The sequence below is a fragment of the Oxyura jamaicensis genome, chromosome 3 (genome assembly GCF_011077185.1).
Source record: "Oxyura jamaicensis isolate SHBP4307 breed ruddy duck chromosome 3, BPBGC_Ojam_1.0, whole genome shotgun sequence".
Lineage (NCBI taxonomy): Eukaryota > Metazoa > Chordata > Aves > Anseriformes > Anatidae > Oxyura > Oxyura jamaicensis.
In genome coordinates, this window is record NC_048895.1 from 114,097,429 (window position 1) to 114,117,708 (window position 20,280).

The following is a 20,280-nucleotide window of genomic DNA, read 5'->3' on the forward strand; positions in this document are numbered from 1 at the left end:
TATTCTATTCTATTCTATTCTATTCTATTCTATTCTATTCTATTCTATTCTATTCTATTCTATTCAGACTACAAACTATTTTTTTTAACCAGAATAAAGTGAGTTCTTGCAGTGCAGAGTTTAGTGTTCATAGGAAAGATGAAGTGGTAGTGGTATTTTTAAAACCAGTATATTTATTTTAAACATGAATGATGAGCACAGATTCATTCTGCTGTAAGAAGGTCTTTATATCATCATCCTTACAGAAACCATCTAAACTCCTTCCAGTAGTGCATTGAACGATGTGATATTTTATACCACTGTCATATGCAGCTCATTCTTTTTTCTCATCTTTCCCCCAGGGGAGAATTGTGCATGCAGTGGTAAGATTCATTTCTTCCACAGAATTTTTATTGTAGTCAGGTTGGAGAAGGCAGGTCAAAGAGTGTTTTGCACTTGGTGATAAAATATATGCTAGTCCTTAAGATTTTTGTTCTCTTGGATCAGATCCAGATAAAGTTTTCTCTCTTGCTTTCTCAGAAATTAGCTCTAACTTAAAAGCTCCATTTTGCCTGAGGAGTTATTGATCATAGTCTTAATTGAAAGATTTGGTGATCATTCAGCAGTTATAGACCCAGGCCAAGTAATTGTCACTTTCAAGAGATAGCCAGTTCCAGAACTAATCTAAGATAAAGTGATGTAGCTCAATAGATTTCAATCATTAACATGAGCTGAAGATTTGACCTAACTTTGGAAGGAATATAGGAGAGTTAAAAGGTGAGAAAAAGAGTTCTGTCTGCAAATCACTGCAAACTTATAGTGATACTGCATCTTTGTGGTTCTAAACACTGCTTTGAGAGTCTAATTGACCACTTATAATTGGAAACAATGTCTTAAATTTTTAACTCTGATTTTCTTAAATCATGAGTGACACCTGAATCTCATTCAATCACATATTATTATTATATCAAATACAAGACTCTTTTGGTGACCTTATTCAATTTTTATTGATCAAGAAATCAAATGAGGTAGCCATAATAATGTATTTTACCTGTCAAACTTATGAGATCTAATAATCTACTTTTTCTGTATTAAAATATAAATTAGTTAAAATTTCCCAAAGCAACAAAGTGATGCAATGTTAATAAATAAATAAATAAATAACAACAACAAAACAACAACAACAACAACAACAACAACAAATCAGAATTCTTTTTCATTATTGAGTTTGTCAAAATATGGAACATGAAGATTTTCCAACTCTAACAGTTCTGTTTTTTTTTGCAGGTGGAACATGCGTTGTTAACCCCACCGACTTGTTCTGTTCTGTACCTGGTCGCTTATCTCTACTCAGTTCCACTTCAAAGTATAAAGTGACCATTGCAGAAGTGAAGAGGCGCCTTTCACCACCCGAATGCCTCAATGCTTCCCTCTTAGGAGGTATTTTAAGAAGGTAAGTTAAAGGCAAGAATAATAACTACTAGACTGTTCTGTCATTTCTGTGATTTCATTTTTCTCAAAAAGATTTTGTTCTCTTTCCCCACTTGGGTAGGTGATCACTGCCTGGGAAAGCAGAATTAGATGAATTAGGAATGAAGACAATTTCTAGGGAAAATTTTAATGAATAATAAGAAAAATTAAGATTGTATTGATATTCTTTATGGAAAGTTTATGTTTTCATTTTATTTTACCCCATCATTTCAGTTACCCATCATAGATGAAAAGGTGTTTGTTTTGTTTTGAAATGAAAAATAAATAAATAAATATCTGTGTGTGGGGAAAAAAAAAAAAAAAGAGTCATTAGCACTATAAATTGACCTTTTTGGAGAAAGATTTTCAAATTAAATTGTTTTACCAGGTTTAGAACATCCCTCACTTTAAAAAAAAAAAAAAAAAAAAACGGGGGGGGGGGGTAGGGATGCTCTTTTCTTCCATTCACCCTCTCATGCCTCCTGAGAACAAAAAAGATAGAGTTGGCAGAATATGATGGTTTAATTTTTTCATTGTGAGATGCTGGAGGAGAAGCTAGTAATTAGGTATGATTTTGTCTCTGACCCTTCACTGACCAGAGTAGATGCTTGCAGAGTGTAGTAAAGGAGGAAAGTGGCAGACTCTGCCTCACATTACAAGTGGAAAACAAGGAGGCAACCGTAATTCAGCCAGGCATATGTGAGTCGCAATGTCCCTGAGGCGTCAACTTAGATGGCATAAGCTACTTGAATGCCCTTTGATCAAAACTAGCTGGAAAGTCATAGGCTATTTCACTGCTGTCACTGAAGGCCACACTGATCCCTGTACTTACACTGAAAGTCATTTTATCCAACCTGCTATATTCTAAGATATGTAGCAGTCCAAGAGCTGTCTCAAGCCATATTGCAGAGTAAAGACTAGATTGAAAAATTGTTCCAGGGGGCATATACCCCATTGAACTGCCTCAATAGTCATTGAGTTCCAAAATCTACATCCACAAAAATTTTCCTCTGCTACTGCTTCACCCTGGAGATGCTTTCAACTAGCAGTTACAGAAATGTTTGTTTTAAATACTCATACCAAACTTAATCAATACCACTAAAAGGTGTTAAGAATGCAAGGGCATGAGTGTGAACATGGGTACTCAATTCTCTCTTCTGTTAAAATGCTTGAATGATCCCCATATGTTTTTGATCCAGACCAAATATCATTCTGCCAAATCATCCTGGGGCCTGGTTGATGATTTATCCAGGGGCTGCTCCCAGCTGGCAGTTTAGATAAAGCAATTCTGTTTTACAGTGCAGAGAGTGTAAATATATAGATGTGGTCAGGCTATACCAGTCGGTCTCAGGTCTAGAGAACAGACTCAGACACTGCATAGTTGACAAGCACAGATGTAGTGAAAACAAATCTGCTTCATGATTTGCCCAAGACCTGGCAGGGTTAGTTTTGCATTCCATTAGTAATCACCATCAAGATATTTCCCCAGCTTGCTGTTCTCAGTAGACTTTCTGGCATATTATATAGTCAACATTGTATTTCTCAGTGGGTAAAAGTGACTATAAAAATTGGGGTATTCTTTCCTCTGCCTGAAGGAACTTGAAGCAGCATCTCAAAATATCTAGGCAGACACTTTTAGTAATCAGTGATGGGTTATTCTAGGCTGGAGGACCCTCAGTTTCATTTGAGAATAATTAAATATTTGTTGGGCAAAAGCGAAGGCATAAAAGTGGTGATGACTTTATTATCTAATGATTGGGCCATTCATTTGGGATGGGAGAGATCTGGGTTACAGTCACTGCTCTATTAAATGTTTAAGCATTTTAACATTAGTTATGCACCTCCAGCTGGTTGCTGCATTCATTGAAAAGACACAGGTTCAAATTCCCTCAGGCTGAACAAGAAATTGAACCTAAGTCTGCTGCATAAGTGGATATGCTTGGAAAGCTTCAAACACTGAAGTACAGCAGAAAAGCAGTTGTGGGATGCACCAGGAACCATTTTGTGAGAACAAAGTGATGTAGGCATCTGGGATAGGGGCATAGATAACCAAAGATGGCTGAGATTTTGCCATTAACATTTTTAATTGGCTTATCTATATTATTAGAAAGTGCTGGGATTCATATACCACATTTCTTTTTACCCAGATTTCTACATGGATCATATAGGCATAGCTGGAGCTGGGTTCCACATAGACATCTGCATTTTAGTAGCTCTCTGGATTCCTTTTATAGTCGTGTAGAAGAAATTGGTAAAGGTCCCTTATTCTAGACTTCTTTTTATTACCAGCCTAGAAGTATTTGTTTCTCTTTTGATTGTCTTGGGAGTCTGGGGTGGCTAGGTCAGATATAAGTGACTACACTGACAATATTTACATTCAGTCATTGCAATCCCAGGCTCAGCACCCAAACCAGGGCCATGGGTCTCTAAGTAGAAAGCTGTGTGAAGATCTGATACACCTTTGACATTTTAATGTCTGTCAAAGGACCAACCTGAAAAACTCACACAGTGTGAGTAGGTAGTTAAGAATATAACTCTGAAAGACTATCCATTGATGTCATCAGAGCTGGCATTACATTTGCCAATAAGGTGTACACCATTTCTAGATAAAGAGAATAATAAACACAAATTTCTCTCTCCTACATTTCTCTTCTGACAGAGCAAAATCTAAGAATGGAGGACGCTGCTTGAGAGAAAAATTAGACAGACTGGGACTGAATTTGCCTGCAGGAAGAAGAAAAGCAGCAAATGTCACACTCTTGACTTCCTTGGTAGAAGGTAGGGTTTGTAATACTGCAATAATATAAACACAATTTAAATGCTTTGTGTTAAAACACTTTTCAGCCACTGTGTTAAGTATCATAATCTGTATTTTGTACAAGAGGAGAACTGACTTGCCCAAAGCCACAGACAGAACCAGTGGCAACATGGAAGTTCACTCTGAGATGTCTTTGCTCCCAGCAAGTGGTTTGGTCATGCAGTTTCCTCAGCATTGATCTGTGCTTTTTGTGCTGGGATCTGCCTTACAAATCGATGATCCAAGAGTTCTTGTGAGAGAGATGAATGGCTTATACCACCTCTACAAGTACATTTGTTTATACTTTTTTTTTTTTTTTCAAACTATAACAACAACAAAACGAACACTTGTGAATTTCCTGGAGCTGATCCAAAAATGTGATATTTTTCCTCCCATAAGAAGGCCTATTATTATTTACACAACCCTTTTCCTCTCACACATAAATGAATAATTTTTTTTTTATTTTTTTTTTTTTTCAGATAAACTCTAGGCAGACCCAGGAGATACTTTCTTGGCCTTTATTTGTTGTTTAAATATGATTCACCAAATACTGATGTGTTCTTCAAACATTCAGCTGGGAGATGTAGGTTCAAACCCCTCAGGCAAAGGGAAGAAACTCTACCTGAATCTCTTCTATTCTGGGTGAATCCACTAAGTACTCAGTTTGTTGTTTGGCTGCAAGGAGCAACTATGGGAATTTCAGATCCCTCCTCCTTGATGTTGAGAGCATTCAGCTCATCCTAAAGGTCAACACCTTCTAGGGTCATAACCTGAAAAGTCCATACAGATCTAGGAAAGTAGACTGAGGTCTCAGCACATATTACCACAGAATCACAGAACTACAGAAAGGTTGAGGCTGGAAGGGACCTCTGGTGATCTTCTAGTTCAACCCTTCTGCTCAAAGCAGGGTCAACTAGAAGAGGTTGCTTAGGACCTTGTCTAGTAAGGTTTTGAATATCTCCAGTGATGGAGACTCTACAAGGCAGGGAAAAAAATACTGAATCCACCAAAAAATAGATTTTTCAGAATCTAAGAGAAACTGGGATCCTCATGGGCCACTGAGCACACAAAACTACAGTGGGGCTGCTCTGAAATACAGACATATCCATATCACACTTTCCTCTAATAAAGAGAAAGTCCTAAAGAAGTTGCAGACTTAGGAAAGGTACCAGTTTAGGGGAGTAAGGGCTCTTCCTTCATGAGTCTTGTGTCTTAGCAGAGAAGAATAAACAGCTAAGTGGCCAGACACTCATTCATTAGAAGAGGTGGAGAGGGAGAAAACCCTCTTCCAATTGTTGGCCTGGGACTGATGGCAATGTAGTTTTACTGTAAATCACAATTAGATTTTTTATTTTTTTTTCCCAGGAATGGATCTGTCCCTGCCCTTTGCTCAAAGCCAATAGCAAAATTCTTATCAAGCCTATACTATTGCTTTTGTTCATGGACTGTTCTACTGTGATATTGAGAATGAGTTCACTAGACCTGCTCGCCTGGACATGATAAAATGGATCTTGTCTACTAAAATTTTTGGGAAAGGCACCACCGTATGTGTTAATATTCCAACAGAAATCAAAATGAAGCTCATTTTATGTCTATGCAAGCAATGTCTATGTAAACTTGGTTGTTTTCATTGAATTCTGTGTGGTATAAGCTATCCTCCCTCTCTGCATGCAAATATTACTTCTAACTGGTTATAACTTGTAGCACAGTTTCTGCAAGGAAGCCCATCCCTCAACAGCTCCTGATGATGGATAAGGCAGATATGGAAATATACAGGCTTACTCCAGATTTTAGAATCACAGAATTATAAGGGTTGGAAGGGACCTCAAGAGATCATCGGGTCCAACCTCCCTGCCAAAGCAGGTTCCCTAGAGCAGGTTGCTCAGGTAGGCATCCAGACAGGCCTTGAATATCTCCAGAGAAGGAGACTCCACAACCTCCCTGGGCAGCCTGTTCCAGTGCTCCATCACCTTCACTGTGAAGAAGTTCTTTCGCATGTTAGTGCAGAACTTTCTGCGCTCAATTTTGTGGCCATTTCCCCTTGTCCTGTCCCCACAGACCACTGAAAAGAGGTTGGCCATATCCCTTTGTCTCCCACGTTTAAGGTATTTATAAACATTGCTAAGATCCTCTCTCAGTCTCCTTTTCTCAAGGCTGAACAGACTCAGGCCTTTTTTCATAGGGGAAGATATGAAGAAGATATGCAGAAAACAGCATTGTCTTTTAGTATGTGATGTTAATACACAAATTAACATCATAATGTTTTAGTCTTACTGAATCCCAAAATCTCAGGTGGACTATGTGGACTTACATAGACCCTGTATTGTGTCTCTCTTGATTATGGTAGATACTTTTAAGTTTAGTATTACAGAAACTAACAAGGTCCTCACAGTCTTCATTGTAGTGAGGCCCTTAATATTCCTGTAAGGTAGGTATGTTCTTGACCTCTTCAATATCACTTTGAGGTAAGAAAAGGCAAAAACAATTGTGTGGTTATTACACATTTTGTCAAAGACATCTCAAAAGTCCTTGACACACCTAAGATTTCTCTTCTTCTGAAATAGATTGAAATTATTGTGGTTTTGGGAGTCCTTTGAAGTTCAACAGAAAACTGCAACAAATTTCTAGGGTGTGGTGATAATGTAAAGATCCAGATTTCATGAAAATTATTTGGTTCTCCTTTTTTTCTATAAGCTTGCTTCTCTCTAGGTTCAGCATGGCTGCTGGCTGTTTACTGTTATGTGTTTTTGTTGTTGTTGTTGTTTTGGTTTGTTTTATTTTTGATAACGTTGCATCTTTAGTGTCTTTGGTAAGAAATTCTGGGGCCCAGAGTAGGAATTGCTGGAGATAGCAGTTCTGTTCTTTATATTGTCATCTACATAGATCAGCACAATGGGTGGAAAGACAGACTGGGAGAACTGCAGCATCACAAGACATCACAAGCAGTGCTGGACTTAGCTTTGTTCAACCTGTAGGTGAGGGATGCCCTCTAGTGCCTAAATTAGAAGAAAAGAAAGGTCATTTTTCCTACCAGCTCTAAAAATAATATATTTTAAAATCCTACTTCTTAGCTAGTGCAATAAAGGCTCCTGCATTGCTAGCATTGACAAGGATAAGCTGGTTCAAAGGAGTCAAAAGAATCCCTAGTAAGAATATGGAAGGATGTGACAAGATGGGGGATGTCCCCACCAGATGTTTGGTCACTTATAAGGCAGAGACATAGCACAAGTGTTCTTTTAGATGCAAGTAAAAGAAATATGTGAATGAATTCAAAACTATCAGATTTAAAAAAAAAAAAATCTGGAAAAGCACTGATGAAAAAAAATATGGAATTTGTTTTCCTGTCAAACCTAAGTAAAATACTAACTTAACTAAACAGAGCAATAACTGCATTCATCATCTGGGGACTAAAACTCTTGAAAAAAATAGATCAGCAGTTATCTTTTTACTCTGCTAGCAACTGTTGCACTTTCCCTTCAGCCTTTGTTTTAATATCCTTCCACATTTTCCCCCTCCCTTCTCATCCTACAAACTGGAAAAAAATAAAAATAAAAAATAAAAAATTAATTCCACCTCCTGCCTGTCTCCTCACCCTGGCCGGCATCTCTGCTGGGTAGAGCATCCAGAGGAGGTGAAGCTGAAGAGAGAGTAAGAGGTTCAGATGCCAAGTGTCCCCCTCCTGGGACACTGCTTCTGCCTTCACTCTTCATAGGAGCATCTCTCACTCTTACTAGACCCAGGAGAGGCTCACACTGCTCCTTGCACCTGCCCACAGAAGTCTGTCAATGTACGCAGGCTGGTCCCTCCACTGAGGCTTTCTAGAGCTGTCTTTTCCAATTCAGCTTCAGCAACTGTCCTTTTCCATCATGCAAAGCTCTCTGGTCAATTGTCAAACTATATAGGAAAGGCAGCACTGCCTATAGCTACAAAGACATGTTTGATTTAAATAGAAAAAGCCAATGACCCCCAGCACCCATTCTTTGTGTCTGCAGAAGGAAAGAATAAGGGACATTGCACATAGCAAAATTGAAATTTAGGTTGAAACAAAGCAATTGGCTACAAGTGACAGATATTTTAGGGTTTTCTACCTTTTGTAAAACTACTCCCTAACATAAGTAATAACAAAGCAGAATACTGTAAATCTAAGTTGAAAGAGAAGAAGCCAGTCCATTTACATTTCCAATATTTCCACTTTCTCTCCTAGAATAAATGTTTGTCAAAAATTTGATGTAGGATATATATATATATATATTATCATGTTTTGTACAAACTGCTTTCCCTGGACATGTTTTACTGTGCATTAATGTTAGACAACTCCATTCACTGATATTAAATATATATAATATATATAGGAATATAGCACAGTCGACTTCTAAATACACCATCATTAGGTGGCAGTTCAAAATGACATATTTGCTCAGCTATGAAATACGATAAACAATGTTCTGTAGAGTGTTCCATGTTTAGATTTTTGTTTTTATCTGTTTTTATCTTGCTTTTATTTTGTTTTGATATTGCAATTCAGAATGCCTATTCTATATATCAGATGGGTGTACTTGCTATATGTATGTATATGCATAGTTATAAAGTACATTTATAACCTACATGAATTTACCCTTTCCAGTATTTTTTTAACATATTTAAAACATTTGCAGATTTATTTTTCTCACACAAAACAATAGGCACTTTAATAGCTATTTTTTTCCTACCTATAAGTAGATACATAAGTCCTCTAGTTTCTTTTTTCTCTTGACTGTATTTCTCTATATACACTATTAGCAGTCAGTCATAATCACAATCCCAGCCCCAGGCAAGATGAGCAAGTTTTATACTTTTATATATATATTTTTTAAGATCTTCCATCTGGTTTAGTATAATTTTTTAGCTCTAGTAAATAATATACACCATCTCTGGAAGGATTAGTTATAATGACTGTTCATATTTTCTTTCCCTTTCTTTTTCACATTAAGTGAAAACATTCAAATTTCAGTCAGTATATTGCTGGTCATGTTAAATAAATGCCAACATTCTATCACTTTTTTTTTTTTTCCTTGAAGTAACCAAGTTTTTTTGTTTGTTTGTTTGTTTGTTGTTGTGTTTATTATTATTATTTTATTTTATTTATATCCAATGGCTAAATGCTGAAGTGCTTTCCTGAGTACATTCTTTGTGTTGTTACTTGGGTCTGACTGGGATCAAGATAGAGCTGTCCAAAGAATGGTAATTCCACCTCATGACAGCTTCAAAGGGTTTGATTTTTATCTTCTTTCTGTACTGGCATGAAAACAAATTTATCATGTGTTATAATAGAGTTTTGTCTAAAAGCAAAACCTGACACTGAAAGGGAGAGTAACAGAGTAATAGAAATACAAATTTTGAAGCAACTCAACAAAAATTTAGAAATTGTAGCTTAAATTTGTAACCCATGGATGTTTTAAATACAAGGCTGGCAGTCAAGTATATGCCAGTATACAGACCAGTATAGTCTGTGTGATTAACCATTAAATCAAATTAAGTTAAATTAACAATTAAACATTGAATTAAGTTGCTTAGTTGTGGAATCTACATGGCTGGAAATACTCAAGACTAGGTTGAAAATGCCCTGAATAATGTAATCTAAAGCCCAATTTCAACAGATCTCCAGAACTCCTATCCAACCTGGACTTTTCTACATTACATCTGATCTGCTTGCCTTCTACAGTTCATCTGATCCATTTGCCTTCTACTTTAGTACAGGATGATATGTGCAAATAAAGTGCATAAAAAGTGCAAATTTCTCTCTATTGACTAGGGAGTCTTAGCTCAGATGTCAATATTGATTTTTAATCACATGAATCTCACTGCAGGTATTCTCAGACGGAGGTGTTACAGGTCCTGCATCTCTCCTGATTGTCTGTCTAGAGCATTAGCAGGGTCTCCAAAGAACCAGAGTCCAATGTCACCACTCAAGATGGCACTCAAATAGTCAACTCTGAAAACAAACAAACAAAACTAATGAGCAGATAAACAATACCAGACAAACAAATACCCTAATCCCAAAACAGTTCTGGAGCATGTGACTGTTAGTCATTCATACAGATGTGCTTCAACATATACTTCTGGTAGCTGACCTTTTTTTGCCTTCTACTTTGAGATGAGTGCAAGTGTGATCTCAAAGTGCCTATTTCCCACCAGGAAAAGACTAACTTAGGCACAGATGTTCACACTCCAGTCATCTGTGTTTGATCAGATAAATCCTACACCAAGGTTGTCAGAGTGACAACATGCAGACCAGGGAGTATTCAGTAAATCCTAAAATAAATTTCTGAGTTCTCTTTGTTAATGGAGAGGGGCAGATATTTCCAGAGGCATTTGGCACCCAATATGGAGTTAGGTGGTAGTGTCCAATCTCTGTAGATGAAGTGGAGAGAAGTTCAGTGTCTACCTTTGTCAAAGATTTTTCACAAAGCCTAGTCAAGCCCTGTGCATTGATTTCCCCACATATAAAACATCAGCTGTGATCTTCATTGTCTCCCCTTTTCATTTGTCTGGTCAATTTTGATTGCAAGCTTTTCTGGAAACAGGATTGTTTCTTGTGCTGTCCTTTGGGGTCTGCTCATCTTTAGAGTGGGGCATTTGTACTGTGCCTGATCACTTAACTCTTAAGAAAATATGCTGAAGTGTTATGTTTTTTCTCATAGTTCTCTCCTGGGGTAGGAAGCTATTCTTCCTTTATAGACAGAGAAGTGAAGCACCAAAGGCTGAATCTTGTCTGTTTAAAAAGTTTTATTCCCACTTCCCACTAATTTCTATTACTCATGATCTGAGTTTACAAAACAGTTGAGGGAGATTAACCCAAGTGTCTTCAGTGGTGTTTTATCACGACAGGAACATACTTATCTTCTGGCTGGCACCATCTGAAGTCTAAGTATGAGCAGGTGAAATGGCCTGAAATCTGTACCAGAGACTGGGAGTAGATGTCTACAAGAGTGACTTTATTTTTTATTTATGATAGAAATTCTGTAAGAAAAAAAAAAAATAATTTTTAAAAAATCCTAACTGACTGACCTGTTTTGTTTACCTACAGGAGAAGCATTACATTTGGCCAGAGATTTCGGCTACACCTGTGAGACAGAGTTCCCTGCCAAGGCAGTGGGAGAGCACATTGCCAGACAGCACATGGAACAGAAAGAGCAGACAGCAAGGAAAAAGATGATCTTAGCAACAAAGTAAGAAGTGGGGGGGAAATAATGTCATATTGAAAAAGAAATCTGTCTGTCACTTTACAATTCTGAATCTGGGGGCTGGAGGGAGGAGTGGGAGTAAAGATCTGTGATTGTGGTGACTGCTATCACAACAGCACTCACTGACAGAAAATGAGAGCAAGCTTCTTTAGAGATGCTGTAAAAGGAATCTTATTTACTATAATGAGGTTTTAGTAGTTATGTTCTCATTGTCTGTAGTTAAGGAGGCTTGTACATCTTAGTCTTAGATTCTTTGATTTAAGGGAGTGAAGAGGATATTATTACATGGTAAGAGATTTAGGACAAACTGGCTTTGTCTCCTGTTTGCATAGCAGCAAATCCAAGGATGTGTGAAAAGGAGATCTAAGTTTCTGCTGAAGTATTAGTTTCTGATAGGTAATTATCATGAGTCTGCTGAGGAAGTGCTGATTTGCAGAGGGACAGATCCTCTCTGCTTGTAAAACTGCAAGGGTTTCCCTGAAGTCAAAGGCACTGGAACAATGTACACCAGCAGGGGAGCTTTACTAAAGCCATTAAAGACACACAGAGCCACCTGACTTCGCTCTAAACAAGCCACTCACCTCCCTGGAGCAGTAACATCATGTTAGGATAACATTTCATCTAAGTTAATTAGCCTTGATGAGGGAAGAATTAGCCTCTATGAGCCATGGGAAATGGGAATAAATAGTCTGAATGGCATAACATAGACCTACACTAGGCGTGTGGTATGCTTGCATGGGGTGGCCTCGAATATAATCAGATACTTCCAGAGCTTACTGCTATGTTACACAGGAAGACAGCAGGAGAGCTGAAGCCAGAAACCAAGACATCATCCACCACTTTTTTCCATTGCTGGAAATGTTTGAGAATGATACATCCAACAGAGAGTAATACTGTTACAGTAGGGGTGAAGGCTAAGCTACAGTAGGGGTGAAGGCTAAGCAGTCACAGAATTGTCCCTTATATCTCAATGTCCCTGTATTTTGCCTAGCTGTGGGGAACAGGATTGCTGGCTTTGATGTCCTTCTTGTATCCAGAGCTCTTCACCCTGAAGGTGACCCAGAGGTGACATGCACTGAAACCTCTCTCTGCATTGATATATAGCCCATCAACAATCTGCACAATCTGCATAATATACTTTTTAAGATCTGATTGTAAAGCTGGGCACTATATAAGCAAGAGTTAAGACATTGCCACAGCTCCAGAATTTGCCCTGCCTATAAATGTTACCTAACCTTGATGGCAGAGATCATCTGCCTTGTTTTCTGTCTCTAAGGAGAGATCACTTTGCCACAGGTGATATTGAAAGTGATAATGAGCAGTGGATGACTGTCATGTCCTACCTCCAAAGGCTGTCCCACTTGGGGGACAAGTAAGAGTCTGCCTACCCTTTCTCACCACTCCATTTCCCTCACTTTTTACTGGTGAGGTGGGGAATCATGGGCATACATTACTCCAAACGTCCATGAACTTCAGGTTTAATATTTTATTCTGCACTAGTAACACAAACAACAACAACAAGTCTTTTATTATTATTATTATTCCTCTCAACATTTAAATGCACCAGCGAATTGAGCGGTGCCTCACCAATACTCTAAGGATGGGCCACATCCTACTGCAGTCAGAGAAGTTGTTAACAGGGACAGATGGGACAATGTGTGGGCTACTACTGCCCTCTCCTGCCTGGAAGGAGAACGGTTTGTGCTTCACAGACCAGCCCCGTCCAGGTACCACATGAAAAGCAGATCCACGACCATATCAGCATGGCATTTCCCAGCCATACCTCCATATCATCTGACAGTAGATATTCTAGTCATCTGTCAGAAGTTTATAATATTCAGTATCTAATATCTATGTTTGTAATTTAATTAAATTCATAATTGCCTCATGCCCTGTAAATCAAGAAACTAGAAAATGTGGTGGATAGTTATGCTGTCACCAAAAATGAAACTGAAATTGCAGGGTGGAAAAATCATTCAAGGCAAACTATGTCTGTGGAAACAAATGGAGTGTCATTGTGCATGTGCATTGCCACTGTCCCACTGGGACAGAGCCAGAAGCCCTCAGAAGTGTGCCTTTGGCAAAACCAGTGAGATCTTTCACAAGTGGGGTGGGGTGTTAAGGAAAAATAAGAAGAAAGAAAATATATATATATTTCTGCAATTCCTAGTAATATATGTGAAAATCTGTGCTGGGTTCAGACATCCATCTTCAGTGGCTTGGTACTCAAACATAATACCTATCACCATTTGAGATTAACTGGTTATCCAGCTTAGTTATCAGCAGCTACTCCAGAAGGGCACAAGTATCTTTTTACTGCTATGTCATATTTACCATTTCTTATGGATGTCTTTGGTATTACATATGTATGTGCACCTAAATAGAGCCTTTAATGTTTGCAATGTAGAAGTCTCCAGTTTCTGGTAGAATATCTCATTGTTATCAGGGGCATCTACATCTTGTGGTCAATCAATATATCTACCCTGAGTGGAAGCAGTTCAGTATCCATGCACAGAATTATGACCTATGTGTTAATAAAGAGGCTGTTGCTTTAGATGCCAATAGCCCTCTTTAACTCAAATAGGGCACTAAGCCTGAGGCAATTCTGTTCATTTCCATGCTCAGCCCTACCTGGTCAGAGGCTATATTGACATTATACTGACAGTAGTGCAGTGAATGAAACCAGCGCCATTTTCTGTCTCGAAACAGACCACATTCATTGTGCTAAGCTACCTGACCTTCTAAAACTATCTCTTGGAAGTAATTCCTTGCATTTGCTAATCCAGAACCCACCTAGGACAGTACTCGTTGATGCAACAAGATAGTGTCATGGCCTATGCTAGTAATTTGATGGTCTAGACAATGAAGAATTGGAGCCTTACCTGACCATTATCATGGGAAAAAGACATGATTGCCAGTGCAGTGTGGAACACAAGTGACAGAAAGGACAGAACAGGAGTAAAGCAAATTTTGGTTAGGAATTGAATGGGTAAGAATGTGACAGACAATGAGAGAAGCCATTCCTATGGTTCTACTTCTCCACTTTCTTTGAATAGATGTTTGTTTGGGCACTCCACCCCAAACCAATTTCCTAAAAAAAATAAAAAAAAAAAAAAAAAAAAAAAAAAAGAGGACTGAATTGTCTTAATTCTGGCCAAAGGGTGCTGATAGTGTCCTGTTAACTCTAGACATTTAGGGAGGCATCAAGACATGACTATGCAACCCACAAATATCTAAAAAAAAAAAAAAAAAAAAAAGTGTTTGGACTTAGAGGGCCTTTAAGCATGGTTTAGTTAACCTGGTAAGGATGTGGGAAAAACCCTTAATGGCTTTACGACAGGGGATAGAACTTGATTCGGCTACAGGGGTTACAGGTAGGACAGGTACAGAATTGCTGAAGGCCACGTCAACAATTCCACTTGATGGAAAGGCACAGTGTCCTAGGGGAAATATCACAGAGTATCACAACACAAGACCTTTCCTATGAGAAAGAGGACCAGATACACATTTACACACATCAGAACAGAACACTGTGCATAACCTTTTCATTGTGGGGTTGCTTACAGCCAATACAGGATAATTAATATCTGACCCATGACAACATGTACTCAGTGTGCTGGTTTTCTGAAAAATAACTTTGAAACAGAATGCAAAATACCTGCTGAGAACCTCTCTGATGCTTACTCTTTGGATACCTGGCAACTCTGCCACACTTGGAATATATCACGTTCATAGGCACACATTCATCCCATTCTTGTACTTCTCACAAAGGCTTTGGCTATTTCTAGGGATAGGATCGTGGACTAGATGGGCTTTCGGTCTGATTTGGTACATAAGTTTCTATTTTTTCCTGATCATATCCTGGAACATCTGGGCATCTTTCACAAATCATTAGGTGCCTCCCTTGCAGAAAAGGCCAGGATTCTCTGTTATTTATTTATTTATTTTCTTACTTTTTTAGCTGGAGCCCTTAAAACAGATAATCCCTAACCATCTTTCTTTGCTTATGCAAAATCACAGTCCAACTTGGTACATAACTGTCAACCGCCCTCTCTTTCACTACCCCAGGTAATGTTTTGTTGGTAGTGGAGGCATTGAGACATGACTTTGAGTAGAAATCCCTTGAAAAAGTAGGTTACTGCCTTTTAAAGGTTTTCATGTATAATAAAAAAAGTTTTCTTCTTTTCTTTCAATCTGCAACATTCAGTAAAGGCTTCTGACATGTGAAGATGGAAGGGAACTTGACTGCACACTTGGTTTTGACACTTTTCTTTGTCAAAATATAAGAATTCATAAGATGAACTTTTTCAACAGGTAGAAAGTAAAGGTTGGAGGAAGGAGAGAAGAACAGTGTTGACAGGGCCGACTGGGGATAGCAGATTGTTTAGAAGCCAAAATGACTGACTGTTTTCAGTTGTTGAAAGGAACTGTTTTTCCTCTAAGGATCTGATTCATTAAAACTGTATGCCACATTTACATACATTTCTGCTGAATACCTCTCTTTGCTTGAAAGGCTAAGATGATGCTGTCTTTTCAAGCAGTCAGTGTTCTTGTCCATAATGATGACAAGCATTTACAGAAATCAACCGTGGATGAAGTTCAGTGTCACAGAAGGAAATAGTTTTCTTCATCCCTTTCCTATTAAGATGGATCTGTGCTATCCAAAGTCTATATCCAAATCTTGTTGAACAGTGATATATTGAAAAGTACAAACAGATTGGTGGAGTTTTCTTACTTGTAACTGGGTAATGAAGAGACCTAAATACCAAAATGCTGAGTTTAACCACTTGATTTTTATTATATCCCTGTCCCAAAGGACAAGTGTTACCATGTCATGATGAAGAACTTGAACTCTTTCTAAGATCAGATGTGCAAAGTAAAAGTATGCTAGCAGAAATCAAAGACCCTCTTTAGTGCTAAAACTGGGCCCACACACAGTTATTTCATCTATAATAACAAAGTAAGCTATGCACAAACTGTGAAGGTTATTAAAACAGTTATTAAAATATTAAACTGGTTCCTTGAACACTCCCAAATGTCTTCTGTACACATTGTGGGAGGTAGTCCACACCAACATCTATTTTCAGGAATCAGTTTGGATGCAGCCATATTGCTGGGGAGTTAGGAGAGCATATACATACAGACTTTACCAGATAATGATAATTGGTCAGAGGATGTAAGAAGAAACCCTGGTACCATATAGTTTACTATTTGACATGTAGTCACTGAGGCCATTACTAGGCCAATACAATTGAGTATCAGGCTAGTATTAGGTAAATCATGTGAGTGTCCTGATCATTTGGATGGCATCATACCCCTCCTGACCCCACATTAAGTGCCTGTATTTCTGATACATTTGGTGGAGAATGATATGCCAATTTGGAGAAGTACCGAGACATGCATCTGGATATCTGACCTTTTGTTGTTGTTGCTGCTTTAATTGACTGTGTCATAAACCAATTGAAAGTGTTATGGCAATCCATGCAAGTTCCAGATAGCATTCTTCAGAGAGCATGCATCAAGTGGAGCTGGTTTTGTTTGATTGTTTGTTTGTTTGTTTGATTGATTGATTTATAATGTAGTAGTAGCACTTTCCTAGAGTGATTTGTGAACTAGTGCAATACAACTATATCACAAGAATTAAAATACCTTATTTTTAGGTTTCTCTTACTGTTAGGTCCTATATAAAAGTATCTCCAGTACTGACGCATCCTGAAAATAAAAGTGAGAAGGAACAGAAGACCATCCATCCTTTCCAAAGGACCTTAAATTGACGAGAGATCAGGCAAAACAGACCCTGAGCTCTCATTGCAAGATGCCAAAACTGTAATCTTAGGTCCTACCTAGTGAAAATTTGCATTGATGGAATTTCTCAATATTAACATGGTTTCAGAGGGGAATTACTCTTCTTCAAGAGATTCTATATGCTGTCTGCTCTGAGAATTTGGGGCAGGAAGGCAAGGGAGGATTCATTTGTCTTTAATTCCTTTAACACTGCCTCTGACAAATATTTGTTATGAATGAAATCACCCAGGATTATGGGGATCAGCATTAAAGGAAGGATTACCCCTATCACTTTTAAGAATATCCACTTTCCTTTTAGACAAATATGTAAAGAATTCCAAGATCTTCTGAGTCAAGACAGATCACCCCTTGGATCCTCCAGACCGACTCCAATACTAGACCTCGACATCCAGAGACATTTAACACATTTCAGGTATGATTTTGAAAGAACAGCATTTACCTGAAATTCATAACTTTCGTAAATACTACAAATGATTATGTAATGGTATTTGTTCCCTTACTTATGATGTCTATATGTCTAAACATAGACTACAATAATGTCTATATTCTCTTTGTTGTCTGTGCCTGTTAAAAGCTTATGCTTACCTAGCAAAGAGGCTCACGCTAGTTGCATTCACCCTGCTGAATGGATGACAGTCTGAGTTTGAGTCAATCATTTTCTATATCTGCTAGCCAAATCTTCTTATCTGCCTTGCTTTAGATATGAGCCAAATCACAAGCCAATCAAGAGAGAATGTAAATTGTCCAGAAGTGTGGAAACTCAAGTTTTGAGCCACCTTGGCAATATAAATGAATCACTATAACAATTAATAGAGTTAATGCAGTTAGGCTGCATCCTTACCAATTAACTAAATAGCTCCAGCACTTCCTCTGTGCTACTAAGACCATTTGACAGTACCCCACCAGGAGCATGCTTTTACATAAAGTGTATATGTACATATATACACTTTAGCCTACAAAGCAGACTGAACCAGAATGGCCTCAAAGCATACTGCCTGCTGGGAATGGTCTTGCTACACTAATTCCTGAACAATACCTTGGAATGATCTGATAGGATGCAAATTCAGACCAAAACTGTGCCAGAGACTGCTAAAATTTACTAAGGTATTTAGACTCAGTTCTTGTGCCCATTCTTTAGCAATACTTAATTTACTTATGTAGACAGCCTAAGAAGCTGTTATGAAGTTGAGGACCTACTGTACACAAAGACCAGTTCCACGCTTCATTGGAATTTTATCCAAGTAATGAATAAAAATGCACAGATGTCTTAGGATCTGCAAGATTTATCAGCCCAGGTATTGCGCAACTTCACATTTTCACTTTCAGTTGTAGGTTACATACATTCAAGAGATGGGAACTTCCAGAAGGTTGTTCTGAAATAATGGGGTTATCTAAGATATTTATCAAAGATAAGTGTGATGAAACATCTTAGAGGTTCTTCTACCTTTGCTTGGACAACAGAAGGGAATACATTACTAGCTGAGTCTACAGATTTTTTTTTCTTTTTTGTAGCTGTTAGTTGGTACCTTGGAAAATCAACATGTAAAGAACTATTCCAATGAGTAGTTTACAGATTGTAACACTAAGTAGATTCTTTAAACCTATAAAGCCTTAAAGTGAAATTGCATATTCTTTAGCACAACCATCTGAAAAAATCTCCATTCACTGGATGGGCAGACAACTTCTGTACTTCAATGTCACAACATCTTTTAGTTATTAAGATTCTCACAGAGCATCAAGAACTTACCAGCCAGGTGGTGTGGTACCTAATAGTCCCTCAGACTTTGAATGGCATCCAAAATGGCCACTACCCCACCTTGTCTATCTGTTGAGACAAGGGTGGGGGCAACGATAATACCTTGTCCACAAATGCACGCATTCCTCTTCATTCTTACACAGAATGGTGTTTACTTTATGCATATATGAACACAGACAATCTCACTTCTATTAGAGTGAGAAATATTATTACTCATGCAATAATGTGTACACATACACATACCAGATACACCTATGTATACTTTCCCTTATACACACACTCCAAAATACCTAAATACACATTAAAACCAAGGAAAACATGCTTATTTATACATCATGCTCAAAGAATAATTTTAATGGGCAACCTAGACTTGTAGAAAAATAGTTAATTTCCCATTATATGCACATAAAATAAACATGATAGAGGGCAGCTAATCCCCAAGGATTCCTGTATTTAAAGAAGAAACAGCAGTCAGGGTAAAATGCTGACGGCTTCAGCTACAAAGGCTGTCAATTTGTACAGATCCCATCCTTCTTTCTCTGCTTGACTTCAGTGGGTTGGAGTACAAAGCTTCTGTACGAAGTCAGTGCTTTCTTTTATGCCTGCTGTAGGCAATAAGTGTTGGACTGAAGATGGGCACCTAGAAAAGTACAGGTCTTGATCCTACACAGATTCTTCCCTGGGCTTAAATCAGACAGCTGTCTCTGATATCTGTGCTTGGGGAATGGTGAGCACTGCCAGACCCAGAGGCTGAGCTGAGGCCATATACCTTTTCCATCTGTTGCACATAAATTGAGGTCAGATACAGGTTCTGACCCAGACCTGTAACTCTACTCATCTACATATAGGTGCCTCCATTTCAGCCAGGTAAACCTCCTGCCATAGTCTGTAGGGATTTCATCTGTTCAGCCAGTGGAATCTGCAACGTAGATACTTAATGCAGGCCTAATGTAGACATCTACTTTAGTGTGACTTGAATTTCTCTCTAAACTCTATTGACTCATTAGTCTAGTCCAGACATGTAGCTGAATGGGAGCTCAGCCAACCAGTACATACACAGACACATATTGTAAATGCCTAAGCTTAGTGTAGGCAAAATATATATATATATATATATATATATATAAATAATGATTCTCATCTCCTCTATCTGGCAGCCTTCAGAGCTAGGTTGTCTACCATTCCTACCACTAATTGCCTTCCTGAGATTAAATATCACAAAAGGCACATAAGTCTGTCTCAGATGTCAG

At 38.1% G+C, this 20,280-nt stretch overlaps 1 protein-coding gene across 5 annotated transcripts in view; it reads left to right on the forward strand.

Annotated features, from left to right (window-relative positions):
- The window catches only part of TFAP2D (transcription factor AP-2 delta), a 51,095-nt gene that overhangs the window by 15,808 nt on the left and 15,007 nt on the right, over nucleotides 1-20,280 (forward strand). For all 5 annotated transcript variants that reach the window (XM_035322533.1, XM_035322531.1, XM_035322534.1 and 2 more), the window contains 4 exons: nucleotides 1,267-1,432; nucleotides 4,109-4,227; nucleotides 11,313-11,454; nucleotides 17,573-17,686. In XM_035322533.1, coding sequence (XP_035178424.1) covers nucleotides 1,267-1,432; nucleotides 4,109-4,227; nucleotides 11,313-11,454; nucleotides 17,573-17,686 — 541 coding nt within the window. The remainder of the gene's footprint in view (nucleotides 1-1,266; nucleotides 1,433-4,108; nucleotides 4,228-11,312; nucleotides 11,455-17,572; nucleotides 17,687-20,280) is intronic.